Below are 19543 nucleotides of genomic sequence, written 5' to 3' on the forward strand. Positions count from 1 at the left end.
GTTTCGAGAACCTTGATAGGTTAGGTTGTAAGTTTTTTTGTTCTGTTTTGGTGTGCAGCTTTTAGCTTTATATTAACTGTTGCTAGGAGCTTTTCACAAATTGGTGAAGACAAAACAATCCTATTCTAGTTGGAGACTCAAGGACAATCTCTTCAAACTTCAGGCCCAAAGCATAAACAATGTGAAAAGGGGAGGGTGGGCAAGCAAGTAAGGAAGATGAAACGTCATAATTTGAAGCTGTTAATTGGACAGTTAACGCCTATATGCAAATGGACTAAAACTTATAAAAGTGTGAGATCTCGTTACCAAGCCCTTGTTTGCTTCCACCTTGGAGCCATCTCGGCAGAGCCACGATTGGCTCTGGTTCTCCAGGGTGTGGGCTTTGAAGTCACTTCAACGAATATCCACTTTATTCCTCTTAACTCCATCTAGCCTCTGTTCCAGCTCCTTAAGACATCAAGATATATGAAATGTTCTGGTTCGCCACTGGTTGTCCATGTGTTAAATCAGCAGAATTAAGGAACCACCAAGGCTGCTAATTCAGAAATGTTCTTCCTTCAATCTTTCAACCAGGCTGCACAATATTAATACTATTTTTAATAAAAAGGGACTTGTTATAGAGGGACTGAGGACAAGCTGCTTCTCAAATATTGCAATGTGTTGGACTGTGTGGCAAAGAACATTTTTCTGTTCTCTTCTGTGCAACCACAGGGGTAGGACAAGGTTATTTGTTTTCCTTCACACTACTTACAATTTAAAGACATGGCAGCCACACAAGACCTGCTTTATATCACTGGAGATTTGTGTTTGGTTAATTTGTGACCTGTTTGTGATTTGTGTGTGAACTTAATTTAGCGAACATAAAGGTCTTTCTTCATGAGAGCCTGTTTTCCATAAAATGGGATGAATGTGTTGTCTTTGTCACAACACTGTTGAGGGACAGTTTAAATTAAAAGAAATGTACTAGGAAGGAACACAGAAATTTTAAGTTCACTGCTACTAGAAGCTGTTCAATGTTAGGAACGGAATGAAAGCCTGAATTATGGGTCCAGTAAAATCTGGGATAACCAACTACTTGCTTTTTTTACCTAAAAGAAGCAAAAGAAATAGACCTGAAGAGTTTTCAATCCCTCTATTTCTCTCAGTTTTCAATCTCCCTCAGTTAAGTGATTCAATTAAGTGACATGAATTGTAAAGTAAGATCAGGAGCTACATAATAAACCAGTGACTATTGTATATGTATAAAACTACAAAGTATGCATGCCCTTTTACAGGCAAGAGTGAGAGGCTGTGTAGAGCATGTGGATGAAAGCTTATGGCACACTTCACTGAGCAAGTTGAAGCCAACTCTTTGACATATTCATACAGAGATGGATTATGTTTCTGAGATCACCTTTTAAAGAACTCTTCAGTATAAAAATTGCAGCAAAATTCTTGGAGAATTTTTCTAAGGAGATCCTTTAAGCTGGAGTGTCTGAAACACTGGGGACATTTACTGAGACACTTTTGGGGAAATAGTACAAAAGAGACATTCTCAAGAGGTGGTGTTTGATGACTGCAACAGGTGCCTCAAATGCATCATGTCTCAAATTGGAGTTCAGATGGGCAATCAAGTTATTGCTGCGGAAAACTTTTTCACACTTTAGTTGAGCCATAATGACTGTTTGTGGGCATGTCCTTAGTCATAGGAAATTACAATGCAAGGTTGAGCAACATCCTGTTCTATATGGTGGATGAAGAAAGTGTGTAGATGTTGAGTATAATGTTGTTTTGTGTCTGCGGGCAGGCAGACAACTGAAGGCTTCTGAAATCCATGCCTGACTTAACTCAGACCGTGTCTTTCTTTGCAGTTGATCTAGGCTGAAAGCAGGCATGAGGACAGCTGCCATCACTCAGTTAATGTGCCGTAACCTGTTCCTTCAAACAGACAGAGTGTGAATTTAGAGAACTGATCCTACCATCTAAACCCACGGCATACATCCTGTGTAGTCACTTCCTTTGCAAGTTAGAATTAGAAATAAAGAAATATATTTTTGAGTCCTCTGCTCCAAAGATGAAAACCCACATATATGAATTCAGAGGCTCCATTGTGGCAGCACCTGGACTCTGGCAGCGGGTATGACCTTTATGAATACCCCCCTTTATTGACAGCCTTAGGACATCTGTTCTGCAATCCTGCAGCAGGTTTTAGGAAATGACCTGGCAGAAGATTTACAGATAAATCTGAAGAACTCACTCAAGGTTAAGATCTAAATTTAAGTAATTTCCCTCTTTCCCTCTATGAATATTTTTCATACTAGTGGGCTCACAATTAAATTTTTCTGTTTAAATTACTTCAGGGCATTAGTTTTGCCCATTTAAATATTTTTCTGTTTCCTCTGCTGACCTTAATAGTGAAAGAAAATATTTTCTTAATCATTGTCTTAAATTCCTTTAGTTCTATATTTGGCAAGCATTGGAGATTTCAATTTAAGAAAGCCTTTTGGAGGATTTTTTAAAAATTTCAAGTCCAATGTTACTATTTGACACAAAATAGTAACATTTTTCTTACATATAAAGTTTTTCTTACTGTTGTCACACTTAACATGTTTAATTCTTAACCTTTCTTTTTTTTTCTCAAAAGATTTGTAACTGTCTCCATTCCAAAATTATGTGTTTGCTCTTAGTCAGCTTTCTTTCCTAAATAATTTATCTTTTATAAAAAAGAATAGCAACATCTGTTAGGACTTGCTATATAACAAGCTAATATATCTACTTTACTTTTCAAAAGACAGCGGGTAATTTCAGCTAAGAGGACACAGAATAGGTAGATGCAGACTGAATTCCCAAGTATTTCTACAGGGGTATATATTGAATAGTATTCTTACTGTCTTTCCCTTTACAGAACTATCAATAATTGGACTAGGAACTAAATCTTATAGGAATTGGTCAGTATATCTACATAAATATATGTCAGTATGAAACAGTCTAAATTACAATATACATCAGAAACTACCATCTTCATAAGTACAAGACTGCTGACTGTTTCAGTAAAAGCTATAGAGGAAATATACATAATTCAATTTATAATTGCCTTTCTGAGGAAAACACCCATACCCTGAGATTTCTTTGAAGCAATCCTTTGCTGAGCAATCCTTTATCCTATCCATTGCATTCACTAATATTTTTGCATTATAGTTTTGCATAATAGTTTTGCATTCACTAATCTCCCTAGGCTTTGCAAAAGGAAGTGTTATCACATCGCAGCAAACAGGAAAGCTAAGGTGAAGTAGCCTCTTCCAAAACTTGATAGAAATAGCAGGGGAGGAAAGGACAGGGATTTTACATAAGTGACATTCTTAGAGTAAGCTTTAAAGTCTACAGTACTGCCAACGTCTCAGCTAGAGGGTCCCAGCCTTTGGAAAGGTGTAAGGCATGAGGCTGACTGTCTCCACTGCCCTGGCATTGCACCAGGCTGCACCTGACTGAGAGGATGCACAGAAGCCCTCTTCCTTGGCCTTTCCTTGGTACCATCATGTTGGGATGAGGGGAATGCCACTCATGCCAGGATGCAATGCAGAGGACACCCCTCTCTACATGCAGTGAGTTGCATCTTCCCAGCACTCATGCACTTAGTGATGACATGCAGAGAAACTGGAGCTGATTCCCCACCCCGCCTTAGATGCATGTGTCAGACCTCTGAGTTGTCTTTGGAGCTGTGTCTGCAACACAGTGCACTTCAACTGATTCCATAACATGAATATTGGAAAGTGCTTTTGACTTGGAAGCAGCAGTGTGCAAATGTGGCTGTGCCAGTTCCAGACTTTCACTGCTAATGATTCTCCCTGTGCTGCTTGCTTTATAGAGCCTTTCCTGCTGAGGTCTTTGATGAAAAAAATTCTTCTACTTTTTGTGTTGTATAGTGTGGATGTATGCGAAGTATGTCAAATCCACAGGATGAAATGACAGCATTGAGCAATCAGAGTCTAATGTACTGTATGTTAACATCCCCACTTAGCTGTCTGTAATGGGGAGTCCGGTGCCTAGTGCAAAACCCACCATTCTTGTTAAACTCAGGTTACCCTTATTGATAAAATCACTTCAGCTGGTCAAGTATTAGCCATGGTGGGAGATTATATTTACAAGTATTTCTTAATTACAAAATTTCAACTCCCTACAAATTCAGAATGATAGCTTCTTACAGACATCCCTCATATCTGAAGAGGAGAACCTGTCTCTTTAAGAAAAAGGGATAATGTTATCTGCTCTCCACTGCATGTAATAAGATGAGGGAATTCAGGATTTAGTAGCTTCTTCTGCGAATAATGCTGTTCAGGATATAGAAATTCAGGTCTTGGGCTGGCTAATGGGACACAAACCTGAAAAAATTACAAGCAGGTTTCAGTTGATTTTGCAGTAAGCAGTACAAACTGGTTATTCCCATGCCCCATTACGCCAGACTTGCTGTTGATTCTGCTCACTAACTGACTTCTGCTGCTTCACTAAAAGATTTTTACTGTACACACATTATTAAATAATTTTTTTAAATGCAAGCAAATGAGCAACTAAAGTTCTTTCAGCTCAAAGCAGAATAAGAAAACCGGGAAGGAAGGGAGAGTATAATAAGCTAAACTGCTGACTGTTCCATTAATATTAGGAATGCATAGAAAGGTATAGACCTGACTTTTCAAATATTTCTTAATGTTGCTCTAGAAGAACTTAGGAGTTTAACATCACAATGGTGTTAAATGAAATGCCTTTATTTCATGAAAGGTGCAGCCTCAGGCTGAAAACCCAAACATTTCTTAAGGAAAAATCCTTCCATCAAAAAAATCTGTATTTGTAAATACAGCCCGCAGAGTATACACATGGAAGATAGAGACTTGGGACTGTGGGAAAGCATGTGTTAATAATGAAAAACTTCACCATTTTAGAATCTTATTGAATTTTGAAAATCAGCAGTTAAAAAAAAGTAAAAAAAAAAAAAAGCACTCTACACTTTTACATATGTAAAATAATAAATGTAAATAAATTTAAATTAAATTTTATTTCCTTTCTAAAATCACCAAATATATTTTTCTTCTTTCTCCTCAAACATTCCTATGCTTAATTGATATTACAGTGTATGAGGAGTATAGGTCTAGGCACTATTTACAGAACATCACAATGCTGCTCTGAGCTTATTTTGTTAATCCAGACTGTTGGTTCTCTGTAGTTACTTGTAGGAACCATATAGACAGACAGGTCATGATTATTTCTTACCAGCTCATTGCTGCCATCCTCATCAAAATCCTCCTCTATCCCATCAGTCATATCTTCTGCATCCCCATCTGCATCTGGCCCTCCTTCAATTGGCTCTTCCGTAGAGTTATCTGCATTCTCTGATATGCATTCCTCTTGAATCAAATCAGCATTATCTTCCTTTTGTTTCTTTTCTGTAAGGAAAACATACTCTATGGAGATTCAGTAGCCTTTCCTATTGGTGGCAAAGTGCTCTGCAGAAGAAACCTGAGCTTCCATCTCGAGATGTGCTAGATTTGTAAAATTCTCTGTGATAATGTCTATCAGGAAAATATGATTGAGAACTTTTCTTTCAAAAATTGGTGCATAAATAAATCACAATATCAATATGCTCATCTACCCCGTCTATGCCATGCAGTGGATGAAGGCTTGATTTGCCAATGGATCCAGCTTTTTGATTTTCCGTACTTTGCCTTGGAATCCAATTGGCATAGTCACCAGATGTTTATTCATGTGCAGCCAATGAAAAGTACATAAATAACTATTATCTGATAAGGCTGTTAATTGCCAATATATGAATAAGAATTTGTATGAATTTAATGTGAATATATCCTCACAGTAATACAGGTAATCAACAAATACTTTTAGACAGGTAAACATGTTTTTGAGAAGTATCTGTTACTCCTCATTGATACAATGTGAAGTAACTAGAGAATGTCCCCCTCCAATCAACCAAATATTGGCTTCCTATATTTTCTGCAAAGTGGTAAAAAGAAAGACCATTTCCATGCCTGAAGGCTGAAGAATCTGTTCTGGTTGACTTCATGAGGGTAGCTGCATTATTGTGACTAGGTATTGGGAAACTCCTGGATATGCTGAGGAACTTCATCCAAACAGCAGAAATCCAGAGGAAGATTGATGGAAGAATGACAAGAGACAGACTGGCTAGAAGAATGTTTGGAGGGATCAGAGTCTTATTTCTATGCATGTCAGGAACTTATATGAAACACTTTATGTACTCAGAGTGAATTAGGCCAGAGAACTGGTTGCATATAGCTAGAAAAATAATGTCTTTTCAGTCTGAGGGTAATCAATGACAGAATTTCTAGAACAAAATATTTCTTCCTTTGTAAGACTGACTGCTCTGTAACACTAGTAGTTCATTATCTATCTTGTTGGACAACAAATGAATTAAGTGTTGCCTTGAAGCTCTATATTTTTGAAGCTCTATTATTTTTTTACCATGAGTTATTACCAGCTACACATACTATTCAAATCTGATGGCATTTTTCTTTTCCATAGTCTTAAACTAAGATATTTGTTTTACCTTTTGACTTTGCACATTTATTTTGCCACTTACATTAATATCTTTAGTTTTCATTAGTCTTTAGTCCCTCATTTTCAACTTTGCTTACTAAAGGAACAGAAAAATTAAGCTTTCCTCCCTCAGTCACCTAATGTCTTCAGAAAGATTCTTAGATTTAAAGAGTACAAAGTCGTCTTAGACCGTAGCTCTGACAGTACTGTAGTCATATATATTAGCAGAAGATTCATCCCATGGAGCCTTATCTTCTGTTGTTAAGGTGCTCCATACAATGCCATGCTAGTTTTAAGTGATTGTGTTACTTGCCTTATATACAAGTTAAAATGGATTGAATCACCTATGCCTTCTATGTCTGACCCTACCACTTCCTTTCTTAAGCCACTTCTGAGATCACTCAGCTCTGTCAATGACAACTGAATCAATTTTGGTCAAGGCTTTTAAAAACAAGGTTTTTTAATTGATAGACAATACATTTAAATGGGAAACCTTCTAAGATACAGCTGCTAAAAAATTAGGTCACTTACTTAATTGCATTAACGAGAACATAGACCAGGTTCCTCAGAGAAGGCTAAAATACTATCTCAGTACCTATCTCTTTTGGGCTCTTCTGAGAAGCTAAACTCAAGTACCTAACTTTGAGCCTAATTAAAGCCAATCTCTAATATTACAGGAAGAATAGTCTCTACTTTTTTTTTTTTTTTTTTTTTATTTTTATTATTTTTTTTTTTTTTTTTTTATGTCAGAACAGCTTATTTCCAGCTTCCCGGTTCATATTTTTGCAAACAAAGGAGCTACTTCTACAGTTTTTCTATGTACAGGAAATCCTATCTTCTATATTCTTCCTATTATAAAGATTGGGGGTTGATAACAGTAAAAGTTAGAACATCAGCTTTTACTGCAAGGAGAGTCTTCTTGCAGATCTAGAGCAGTAACCAACATATGCACTGAGCATGTCTAGCCTGTCACATCACATTCCTCTAGAAGTAACAGCTTTTAGGATTAAAAATTAAATATTCTTCAGGAGAGCAAGTTGAACTTAGAAAACCAAAAGAGCAAGATGATGGCTTGATTTTTGCTTTATATAAATGAGACACAGATCCTCTCTCTGATCCCAGTCTTAGTGAGGACACACCTTCTGGCAGAGGAAAATGAAAAATAACATTGCCAAACCATAGAGAAGGAACAAAATCATCTCATCATTTCCCATCTAACAATCTAAATGAAATAGTTCAGCTACTGATGCAGATTACACAAATCTTTTTGGATCTGCAGACTAATCACCCAGGCTGCATAACCCCCTTCATCAGCTCAGGAAACTTAAATGTGTTTCCAGGCTTACTGGTATCTTTGAGGTATTTTTCTCCTCACACCTTCCAATGAGAGGCAAAGAATACGAGAGATGGGTTCTGCACCTGATGTTTTAAAACATCAATATTTTGAAAACATTTTTTAATATCTGAGGATATTCATTGCATGTCTTCAGAAGCCATAAGACTATGACTCAATACGAATCAATATTTTCCTCTTTGACATGATTTCTTTTTAAATTACATCACTATGGTCCTTTAGCAAAAGTGAAAATTGGATATCAAAGGACAATGATCTGCATACTGTTTTGCATAGTAATGGATTTTTTATAAAAGTTCCCCAAGGTAGAGATGTATAGTCAGAGTGCTTCAGTGCACAAATTATTCAATGGAGTGCCTTGCAATTACATCTTCACCAATTATGCCAACTTTTATCCAAACTGCACAAAGGACAAAATAGAATCTAATGAATACATATTGTGTACAGATCTCCTGAAAGGGATAATCACACTCTCTACTAACGGTTTACCTCAGATTATAAAAAAGCCCCCAAATTTGTGAGATAAACTGTAACAGCTGGAGGACTGGTGACTGGTCCTTGTCTGTCAACTTAGAAAATGATTGTAAAGAAAAGATAGGTTATTTTTCAAACATTTTTTTTTTAAAGTTACTTGGGAACAGGTGACATCTGTATCTAAATTCCTATTTTGACTGTGCCAAGTTTGAAACCCTCAACTGCTAATTCCCAGTAATGTTTTAGACAGTCTTGATAGAATTCTCTTTATGTGTCCTGATGGGTTTTTGGCTTCATGTAACTGACTACTGTCCAGACACCCAGGCAGTTGTGGTTTCTGAGGCAGAATTTCTTTCACACATTTCACACAAAATTCAGAAAAAAATTTTATCCCAGGATGGACGGGGTGAAAAAAAAAAATTCAGTTTTTCATGAGATTAAGCACCCTGCTGACTTTTACAAAATCAACTCAAATATAAAGCTCCTGAAAAAAGATATATGTGATCTATAAGGAAACAGCAAAGAAAATGCCACAGACAGACATAAGAACTGATTTTTTTTTATATATGTACCATGGTGAGAATACAACAACTCTCAGGATGACTTTAAAGTGCTACCAGGTGAGGTCATTCATCTAACAAAATGAGCAATGCACTGACTTGATTAAATTATGAAGTAGTATTGGATTTTTCATTCCTAGGGTTTGATTAAGCCAGAAAAAAAACCTAAATTGGAGCTGTAACTAGTTTTACAAAGAGGCCCAAACTTCACTTAATAACTGAAGTTGGAAAGTATCTCTGTCCAATCCTTCTTCAAATCAGGGACAAACTCAAATTGTAGCCCAGGTCCATGGGTCCTGAGCCCAGTGAGTTTTAAATGTTTCCAAGGATGGAGCCAGTGTGGTCTCTCTGGTCAACTCACCATACTGCTTCGTTGGATCTCTTTTCCTTATATCAAACAGAATTTTTTTCTTTGCTTCAGCTTGTAACTATTACCTAATGCTTATTACCCAGGCAATAATTCTTGATATACACCATCTATAAATATTTAATGTGTCTAGCACAAGCATCACCATGGTCAAAAACTTCTAGCTTAATTCTGTTCACTCTGTTTTTAGTGATGTTTTGTTTCCAGAACATCTAGAGATTATTTTTCCTACTATACCATAAAAATTATTCTTAAATGATGATGCATGTTCTGTGAAGAATATCAATCTATTCTCCTAGGAGTTTTACGTAAGAGTTGATTTGCCTTGCCTCAGGCCTCCATTAAGTACCAAAATTTTAGAAAGCTTCCATTCTCTTTGGTCTGTCTACTTGACTGGTAACAAGGTTCTAATTTAATTCATTTCACTAAAAATGGCTTTTACCCACCTGCTTCAGCTTTTTGCTGCTTTTCAATCTTTTCCAGTCTCCCTAGCAAGGAGTCAATTTTTGTTTTGATTTGAGTTAATTCTTTCTTGATTGTTTGCAACTCATCTGATTTCACTGTGGAAGAGAGCAAAATGCAAAATATGAAATAAACTATATTTGTGATAACATCCCCCCTCCCCAAGAAAAACATGCTCTTTTTTTTCTTTTCTGTCTAGTAGAAATTCTACTCTTTCATTTATGTCAATATTTTCAGAGATTTAGCTTTTAAAATTAACATTGTTATTTAAAAATGCAGAATCCTAGAAAACCACAGGATTCTAAGGCTTAATGGCAACAGTCCGTGTAAGGTGTGTTGCTTAGTAATAGTCATTTCAGGAAAAACCTCTCAAAAACATCTTCATAAATCCAAGTAACTTTTACTTAAAGACAGCCTATAGTGAAAGAATAATTCAAATATGATAGACATGTCACAGTATTGCAATGTTATTTTGCTGGACTCTTTTGTAATAATATTGACAATAATAAAAAGATCCCTTACAGTATGTATTTCTCAGCAAGACTGAATGGTAATATAAGTGCTAGGCAGCCAGGAATGCAAGGTTATGTTCCAATCAAAAACTCATTGCAAGAGGTGTCCTGTTTTGTTGCTGCAAAGATTTCAATTCAGTTTCAGTTGATAATTTCTTGTCCTTTTTCCAGCTATGGATAATATATGGAAATTTTATGATCACATCCAAGGACATGGAGGCATCACTTATAGCTATAACTATTAGCTGAAGTTTCCAAATCTTTATTGCAATGCTTTACTCTTAATTTTTGTTTATTAATGTGCTCTCATTGTCTAACCTAAGAAGGAGTAACAGCTCTGGAGATGTTTTGGCTTCAAAGGAAACAGTGTTGCAGCCCTCAGAAATTACCTTATTATTTTGGCATTATCAGAACATGTGTTTTATGCTCAGAAGGTGGCCCAAACAAATACACTTGCCCTGTTTGTGCTAGGATATCATATGGAAAATGTCAAGAAGAGAAAATGGCAACTCTGTGCTAATATGGGAGACTAAAGCCATTTATAAAGGACCAGAGTAGGAAACAGAGCTGTCACTCTTATAACTCTTCTAGGAAGAAATGGACCATCCTCATGAGGGACTGATAGTGGAAGAGCACTGAGCTCTGTTACTCCTCCACCACTGCTGTAGGAGGATGTGCATTGACTTTGGCGTGTGTATTGAAAGCACAACAGGAGGGTCCTTATTGAGCTAGGGAAAGGGATGCTGTGCTATGAAGAAGAACATGTTCCCTTTCTGTCAAAAGTGTCTTCTGGCTGCATCTTGCTGCATCAGTCCTGTTCTCCAGTCCTTGGCCATGTCTGTTGTCTTGGTGTCTCAGGTAATTTGTATTGGACAGTCATTCTTATGATGAAGTGTGAAGACAAGCTATTGCCTGCTTCAGTGATAGTTGATGAATAGGTGTTTGCCTCAAATTAGCATTATTCCAAACTTGTAGCATATTCACAGAGGTTGAAACCAAAGATTTTTATCTTAGAGTTTGGGCCATGTGCTTTATAGTATAACATCTCAGCTAAAAGCAGTAGGTTGCTATATGTGATTGTTTAATTGTGCTCATATTGAGAAATCTCACAGTATAGGCTGAAACCTCTAATCTCATATTGAATGAACACAATAACTTAAAGAAAAAAGCATATTTTTCTATAAAGCTAAAATTTTTCTATAAAACTAATCTTTGTGCGAGACTCTTATATGCTATACGATATTTGATGGAATAATTTTGTGTATTTAAAGAATGACGTTTTAAAATGTTCTTAGAGAAATAATGGGTCATTCCCCAATCCCACAGATCTGAAAAAAAATGCTAAGATTCTGAAAACTATATATTTAGAAGACTACTGATTTCCCAGGGGCAGTGGCTGGTCCATGTTGGAGTAGCAAGGTAGCTCAGAATCCAGAGTGAAAGGGTGTGAACTGCTCCAGTGGGGAATGCTAAGTGCTGGCAGCAGCCCACCATGAAGCCTGTTGGCAATACATTCCGTGCAGCCAAACTGTTGTGTCAGGGATGCTCCCTTGACTGGCAAACTGCAGGCTGGCCAGGCCCGAAAGGTCAGACCCAGAAGTGACACTGCAAGGATCCAATGGTATTTATCTCCAGTCTACTAAGCAAAGCAGAAAACATTTGAACTTCTCAGTTTGACAAGGAAACATGCTCATGCCTAGCGCTGTTGTTCAGCTCAGGTCTGCTGCTCAGGGGCTTCTATGTGGTGCCTCTGGAAAAGCTAGGCTGGGAAGAAGATGGCACCAGAGGGAATAAGACAACAACGAGGATTCAAGGAACAAACCCTAGTGGAATAGGACAAGGGGGTGCTGGGTAACAGATGACTGAAGATGAGCCAGTGTGTGCCCAGGTGGCCAAGGTGTCCAATAGTATCCAGGCCTGTATCAGCAACAGTGTGGCCAGCATGACCACTGTCATGGTCCCTCTGTACTCAGCACTGGTGAGACACCTTGAGTGCTGTGTCCAGGTCTAAGCACCTCAACTGAAGAAAGACTGAGGTGCTGAAAAGTCTCCAGAAAAGGGCAATGAAGGCAATGAGGCTGGTGAAAAGCCTAGGAGACTATGAGGATACTATAAGAAATGTTTGAGGGAGCTGGGGTTGTTTGGCCTGGAGAAAAGGAGGCTCGAGGAGACCTTATCACTCTCTACAACAAACTGAAAGGAGGCTGTAGATAGGTGGGGGGTGTCCACTTCTCCCAGATAACTGGTGATAGGGCAAGAGGACATAGCCTCAAGCTGCACCTGGGGAGAGGTTCAGGTTGGATGTTAGAAGTAATTTTTTTATGGAAATGGTTGTTAAACATTGGAAATGACTGCTTAGGGAGTCACCATCCCTGGAGGTGTTCAAGAAACCTCTATCTGACATTAAAGCTATGGTCTAGTTGACAATGTGGTGAGCAGTTAAAGCCTGAACTGGACAATCTGGAAGTCTTTTCCAATCTAAATTATTCTATGATTCTGTGATCATAGAGTCATTTACTTCAAGTTAACACTTAAAAGGTAATCTGTAATTTGAAAGGTAATTTGTAATTTGAAAGAAGAATGAAAAAAAATCTCAACCAGTCTGCGCAAGTGCCAAACTTTCATTCTGTTTCCAACATTTTGATGGTGTAATTATTTGAATTGCTTATTGCTTTACCTTGCAGTGGATTGTACAAGTCTTCAAAATTATTCACCTAGAGAAATTCCACTCTCAATTATACTATAGTAAGCAGCAACTACCAAAGACAAATTATGAAGGACCCTGATGAGAAATAAGTTGAGCATGAGCCAGATCTTTTCCTTGTCTCAGTTTAACCGTATCCAACAAGTGAGCACCACACAGTTGCTCACTTCCCTCCAACATCCAGAAGAATGGGAGGAAGAAAATAGGAGGGTAAAAGTAAGAAAACAAACTGGTTGAGATAAGAACAGTTTATTAATTGAAATACATTATAATGATGATGATGATGATGATAATAGTAATAATAATCATAATAATAATCATAATAATCATAATCATCATAATGATAATCATAATCATAAAGGAAAACAACAGAGAAATAAATAAAGTCCAAGAAATAAAAGCAATGCAAATGAAAACACCCACTGACAGATGCCCCAAAGAAGCCCTGGCCAACCTTCCACTTATTGTTGAAGATGATACCATGGTCTGGAACATCCCTTTGGCCATCTAGGGTCACCTGTCCCAGGCGTGTCCCCTCCCTGTTTCTTGTGCATCCCCATCCTGCTCATTGGTGGGGTGGGGTGAAGCAGAGAAGAACTTGACTCTGTGTAAGCTCAGCAGTAACTGAAAATCCCTGTGTCATCAGCGCTGTTTCCAGCACAAATTCAAAACACTGCCCTATAGCAGCTACTGAAATAAAAATTGACTCAGCCCCAGCTAAACCCAGCAGACCACTCTACCCAGCACTTGTGAGGCCACATGTGGAGCACTGTGCCCACCTCTGGGCTCCCCAGTATGGCAGGGAATGAAGAAGACAAAGCCAGACTCTTCTCAGTAGAACCCACTGACACACCAAAGACCTTTGGCATAAATTAAAGCATGTGAAATTTCATCTAAGCACCAGAATTTTATTTTTTTCTTCCCATGGGTGTAGTCAGTCACAGTCCTGGGAAATTTGCTTTGCAGGGCATTTGCACCAGAGGAGCTCCAGAGGTCCCCTTCAGAGGTTCCTTCCAAACTCAACTATTCTGTGAATCTGTGATAGCACTTGGCAAGAACTTCAGACTTTTAAAGCAGTGTTACAGCAAAGATAAAGTGTGAAGATTATAAATTCTGTCCTCTAGGTGTCCTGCTTTGAGTATATAAATTCTCCTTTAAAACATAATGTATTTTTTTAATTGATCTCAGCAAGAAATAAAGCCATTGGTAAACATGACACCAGAACTGCATGTATCCAAAATATCTGTTCATCTGCTTTTGAGCAATAGAGTAAGAAAAGAAAGTAACTTACTCAGTGGGAATATTTTCCTAATTAACAGATAAAATAAAGGATGGCAGATAACAGAAATGCACATATTGAAAGGGAGAATAATTATTAATGAAACTAGTAATGGCTAAATATCTTCAACAACTCTGATGCAAAAATGTAAATAAACAGGTGAAATTTGATTATGACATGAAATTGAAAGAAATCGCTTATTCAGAGGAAACTGGAATGGAAGAAGAGGTCAGGTGATTTTAAGGAATGTTACGTTAGAAAAAAAGGTTGAGATTTCACTGAAAAAAAACCTACACTTAACAGCAGAAGTCCTGCTCTTAGCTCCAAGGCTCATCAGCAGATGAAGACAGTGACAGAATTATCCTTGTGTTGATAACAGGCTATCACAATTTGCAACCATGAGAAGGAAAATGCAGTGCTAGGGTGTGTCAAATGAAGTATTGCTAAGGATGGAGAACTGTATTGTCTTTGTATGAGGACCTGGTGAGTACAGGTTGAACCACTGATTCTAGCAGGTGCATGTGGAGAACAGCTCTGAAGATGACCATAAAAATGGAAAGCCTTTAGTGTGACAGAAGTGTTTTACTTGTTTGCTAAAGACAAAAAAAGGTAAAAAGAAATAACACTTTCATGCAAAAATAGTGTTGGAACAACAACAACAACAACAACAACAAAGAATATGAACAAATGAGAAACAAACTAAGCTGGAAGTCACAAGGAACCGAAAAAAACCCCAACAAATCCTAACTACTTTTAAGATGTATCTTAAACGATTTGATGATGCTGCTACTTGCAAGAGTAAGGAATTGGATTCAGTGACCTTTTAGCCCTTTGTGGCCTTCTAGAATGCATCTTTCATTGAAGCATCTAACACCAAAGGAGACAACCACATTCAGTGCATTATAAGAAGAATAAAATAAGGGTCAATTGCATTTTTAAAAATGAAAGTGGTACTGTTCAATTATAGTTTTTTGTGAAACATACTTTTTGCTGTAGCTGCAAATTGATTCATCCACAAAGTGTGAATCAGATTTCTTTTGGAAGAAATGTCATGTATTTTTAAGTAAGTCCTTAATGTTTAATATAAAATATTTTATCATATTTTATTACTGTAGATATCACTGAAAAATGGATCAGCTGAGGAAGCTAAATATAAACTCTATGAGTCAAAATTAAATCATTTAAAGATATAATTCAATACATATTTTAACATCTGAAGTATCTGCTCCTTAATTTCAAGCACACAGAGTATAAAAGATTTGATTAATATTTTCCTCCTGATTTCAGATGTATAAAATGAAAGTCCACACTCTGAGCACTTCAATTTCTACATTGTAATAAAAAGTGAACTCTTCCCAGTTCTAAATAACAATTTGAATGCACTGCTTCATACCACTAACATGAAGAACTACTATGTGTGATTTAACCACCAACATGTTTAATTTTGTGAGTTACCTCTGGCAATTTGGAAATGCTAATTTATGTTCTTCTAGTCTTTGGAGTTAAAAAGAAAACAAAATATTGATAATTGTTTGTGGAAAAATTATGGATTTAAGAAAGAAATAAAATCTTTCTTGTGGTTTGGAAGCAGATTTAAAACACATATTGCCACTTCTTGGTCAAACAGGAGTTTACTGGGCTGGCAATTATTTTTGCAGATATGCTCATCAATGAGCAAGGCATTTTTGATACTATGATTTTTGTAATATCTTTGTGCAACAGTAAACATCTGCCTTTTGATCTATTTTTCTGAAGTCCTTTTGATTCTGGTGATTTCACTTAGGGGTCTCCTGTGTTCTGACCTTTAGTATGATAAGTATGGGTTCATTTGCTGGATCTACTCTGAGTGTGAATCTCATATCTATGACATTTCTACTTCTGAAAGGTTGCTTAATGGAAGTGATCTCATGAGAGTTTAAATCTTCCAAGCACAGTCAATACCATTTTGACGATGTTAATTCTAAACTTGCAATTAAGGTGTTTTATGGTCTTATATTTCATTAAGCTTAAAATAGCTTCCTTCCCATGAACTACCTTTTTCTTTATTGAAAAATCCTTTATTTACCTGATAATAAAGTAATATTAGAATTGACATTATATTAATTCAAGGGGTTCAGATTACCATTGTAGAGTAAGGGGCTACAAAATATTAAATTCCTTTCTCCCACAATTCAGTATAACCAGCTTTTCCAAGAAAATGGCAAAAGTTGCAAAACATACCTTCTCTACTTAAATAATTGAAGCTCTAATGGAATGGCTCTGCTATTTCTCTGATAAAGGTCTTCCAATAAGCTGATTACATTTCTGTCCAAGTCAACAAAATCATGTTTCTACATTTATGATGGGTTGACTGGAATTGACAAAAATGGTAGTAATTCTATGGGAAAATTAGGCATGAAAATCTGTATACTGGGTGTCTGACTCCTTTTAAAGATGTGCTACATGCAGAAAGAATATTTTGTGCAATTTATTTTATCACAATAGAAAGTCTGTGTTTTTTTCCAATTGACATTGTAATGAATTGAGGATAGAAACTAACATATGTCAAAAAGCCAATGTTTTAAGTGATGCATCTTGCAGCTCTCCCTTCAGTTAAAGAGCTGGATTCAAGGATGATCTTGTCCAAATACCTGGAGCTCTAAGACTGACACTTTTAGAATTCAGATCATATCTAAATACATTGAAGGATACCTCTACTGAGGAATAACACTGTCTGTTTGGGTCTGGATACTTCTGATTGCACTTCCATTTAATAATTTATAGTTTCTGCAATATTTGACATATTTTGCAGACAGTGTTTTGTAAATCTTATAGTAAGTGCCTGTGGGTACTTGGACTAGGTTTGAATCCTATAACCTATGCTATGCATTATTTAAGTCCTAACACAGTATAACAAAGCATATTTTGAAATGCAGACAAAATAAAGCAAATTTTTTAGTAGTTCTGAGGAACAAATATCTGTATGTTAATGTAATATTATCTGTCTCATTCACTACAATAGAAATTCAGGTTTCTGGGTGAGAGCTTTTCTTGAGATCTGTTGGGATACAAATGCTAAGATACCCATCTCTCTAGAAGAATTTTATAGTTATTCTTGTTCTGAACAATGAAAAGAATATATATAAACTTATCTGAAAATAAACTCTCTTTTCATGGCAATGTGCATCAGAAAAGCCCACTGTTAATTAATGCGTACTTTAGCACAATTAGTAATTTCAATGCACTGATACTACTAGGTATCCATATAGATAAGACAACAGAAAATGACAAACAAATAAGATCTAACTAAAGCTTTAGTTCACTGTGTGAAACCCCAAAGATCCAAGGACTGTAAAGGACTGACAATGTAATTTAAGTTCTAAGTTTCCTAAAGTGAAGATCTTGAGCTGTTTTCTTTTAAAATAATAGAAGAAAATATGATTTATTACTTAAAATATTGAGGAAAGGGTTGCTTCAAGGTGAGTATGAAAATGTCTAGGCTCATGTTCATCCTCCAGAGAACAAAGGATATATTGCTACTCCCAGACATCCTCTTAGGCTCTGAGTGAGCTTCATAATATGACACCTAAATTTAGATGCCTTCCTGTGTGTTAGGCATCAGAGCTCTTGTTAGTGGACATCCAGCCCATTCATTCCCTGGAGACTTGGAAGTGATTTAATTGTACATGCAACAGAGCCTATCTGTCAGAGCATCATCCTTTCCAAGGAATGTCTTGAGATCCTTGTTCCTGAGTTCACATTATCTTTAGCTGAGTTTACTACATGTCCAATTTTTCAGTCACATGCATTTACACGTTTATTGCATTTTCCTTCAAGGTCTCTGATATAATCTGGCCATACAATAGGATCAAGAATGGATCCTAATGGGCTCACGAGGTCCATCTTCTTTGTTTGATACTAGCATGTAAGATTTGAATATGTTATTCAGAGTGTATGACTGGGTCCTGTTGATGCCATAATTAACTCCTCTGGCAGTGAGATGTACTGTTGATGGGTTCACCTTTTTCACGGTAAGACAGCATAATGTTTTGCTGCCACTCTAGTACTGCAAAAGGCTTATTTAAGTTCCTTCATTCTTTCTAATATCTGATCCCTACCTGATCTTTCTCTTCCTCTTCCAGTGACGCTTCCAAGGACAGTATCACTCCACATAAGGGGCAGGGGAAGACGGGTGGGTGCTGAAAGATGCACGAAGAGGAAGATGAAGTTCCCATGACATACTAGGGAGTGGGGAGCTTGGTGATCTTGGAGGAGGGAATGCCTATTGTTCATCTAGCTCTTCTGCTAACACTTTTATTCACTAAAGAAGGATTAAATAAGCCCAAGTTGCCGATCCCATTTGAGCTTTCTTTAAAACAAAGACATTTTGCCTCTTTCTACACTCAAAGGAATCCATTAAAAAAGAGTACACATAACTCAACCTCCCCTGCCCCCACTACCCAGTCCACCCCTACCAGCTTACATAAAACCCTGAGGTCTCCACAGAAATCAAGGTACCTCTGTCTGTCTATAACAAGATTATTATCTTTTTTTTTTTATTACCAGCAGTTCACAAGATCTCATTGTGTATGAGCAGTGAGGTTGACAGGAGATTTTAAAAAGCCTTTTTCTGAGGCCAAGGGAGCAGGTCAAATGTTGAAAGAATTTCCTTCAAAAGTGTCATCAATGTGCTCCTTGACTTGCAGGAGAGGCCTGGAAGCTTTGGTAATCAAACCAGTTTTTCAAGCTAGAGATTTAGGCTAGGAAATGACTGCAATAGGGCTATCTATGTAGTGGAAGCTGTTTGCAGAAATTGCTAGGATCATTGTTTCAATAATATTCAACTGATACAAGCAACTCACATTTGGATCCTGAGGAAGAAGCCCCACTTGAAGTGGACCGTGATGCTCCCTTCATGGAGAAAACTCCTTTGCCTCTACGAGTTGTTGTCACAGCCACACGAGGACGTTTGAGTGGAATCACTGCACGGGGCGGTGGGGGGACACGGCCATGGTAATCAAACAACCTAGAAAAGATTAAGTCAGCTGGACTCCATAAAACCCTCTGTGATTTCATGTCATGGGAGCTCTGTCAACTAAATTTGCATGTTATCTGAGAAAATTACCCTTTGAAACTGTAATCACTTTATATCAAGTCAAATTAGATTTCAAGGACCTATGCACATTAAGTGCCTTGTTCAGATTTCAGACACACATTGGTGTATAGACCAGCTCAGATTTTTTGTGTGTCATTTAAATGAAGGATGTATTATGGGACTCTGCTATTTGCTGTATGGAAAATCCATAACTTGCTTT

General features: G+C 37.1%; 1 protein-coding gene across 15 annotated transcripts in view; it reads right to left on the reverse strand.

Annotated features, from left to right (window-relative positions):
- The window catches only part of RALYL (RALY RNA binding protein like), a 372311-nt gene that overhangs the window by 14565 nt on the left and 338203 nt on the right, over nt 1-19543 (reverse strand). For 13 of the 15 annotated variants that reach the window (XM_021550594.3, XM_077783049.1, XM_077783051.1 and 10 more), the window contains 4 exons: nt 19091-19254; nt 18347-18427; nt 9739-9852; nt 5242-5414 (listed from right to left, as the gene is read on the reverse strand). In XM_021550594.3, the coding sequence (XP_021406269.1) occupies nt 5242-5414; nt 9739-9852; nt 18347-18427; nt 19091-19254 (532 nt within the window). The remainder of the gene's footprint in view (nt 1-5241; nt 5415-9738; nt 9853-18346; nt 18428-19090; nt 19255-19543) is intronic. The other 2 variants (XM_021550588.3, XM_021550599.3) reach the window with 1 other exon arrangement.

The sequence above is a fragment of the Lonchura striata genome, chromosome 1 (assembly GCF_046129695.1).
Source record: "Lonchura striata isolate bLonStr1 chromosome 1, bLonStr1.mat, whole genome shotgun sequence".
In the NCBI taxonomy this organism is placed as follows: Eukaryota; Metazoa; Chordata; class Aves; order Passeriformes; family Estrildidae; genus Lonchura; species Lonchura striata.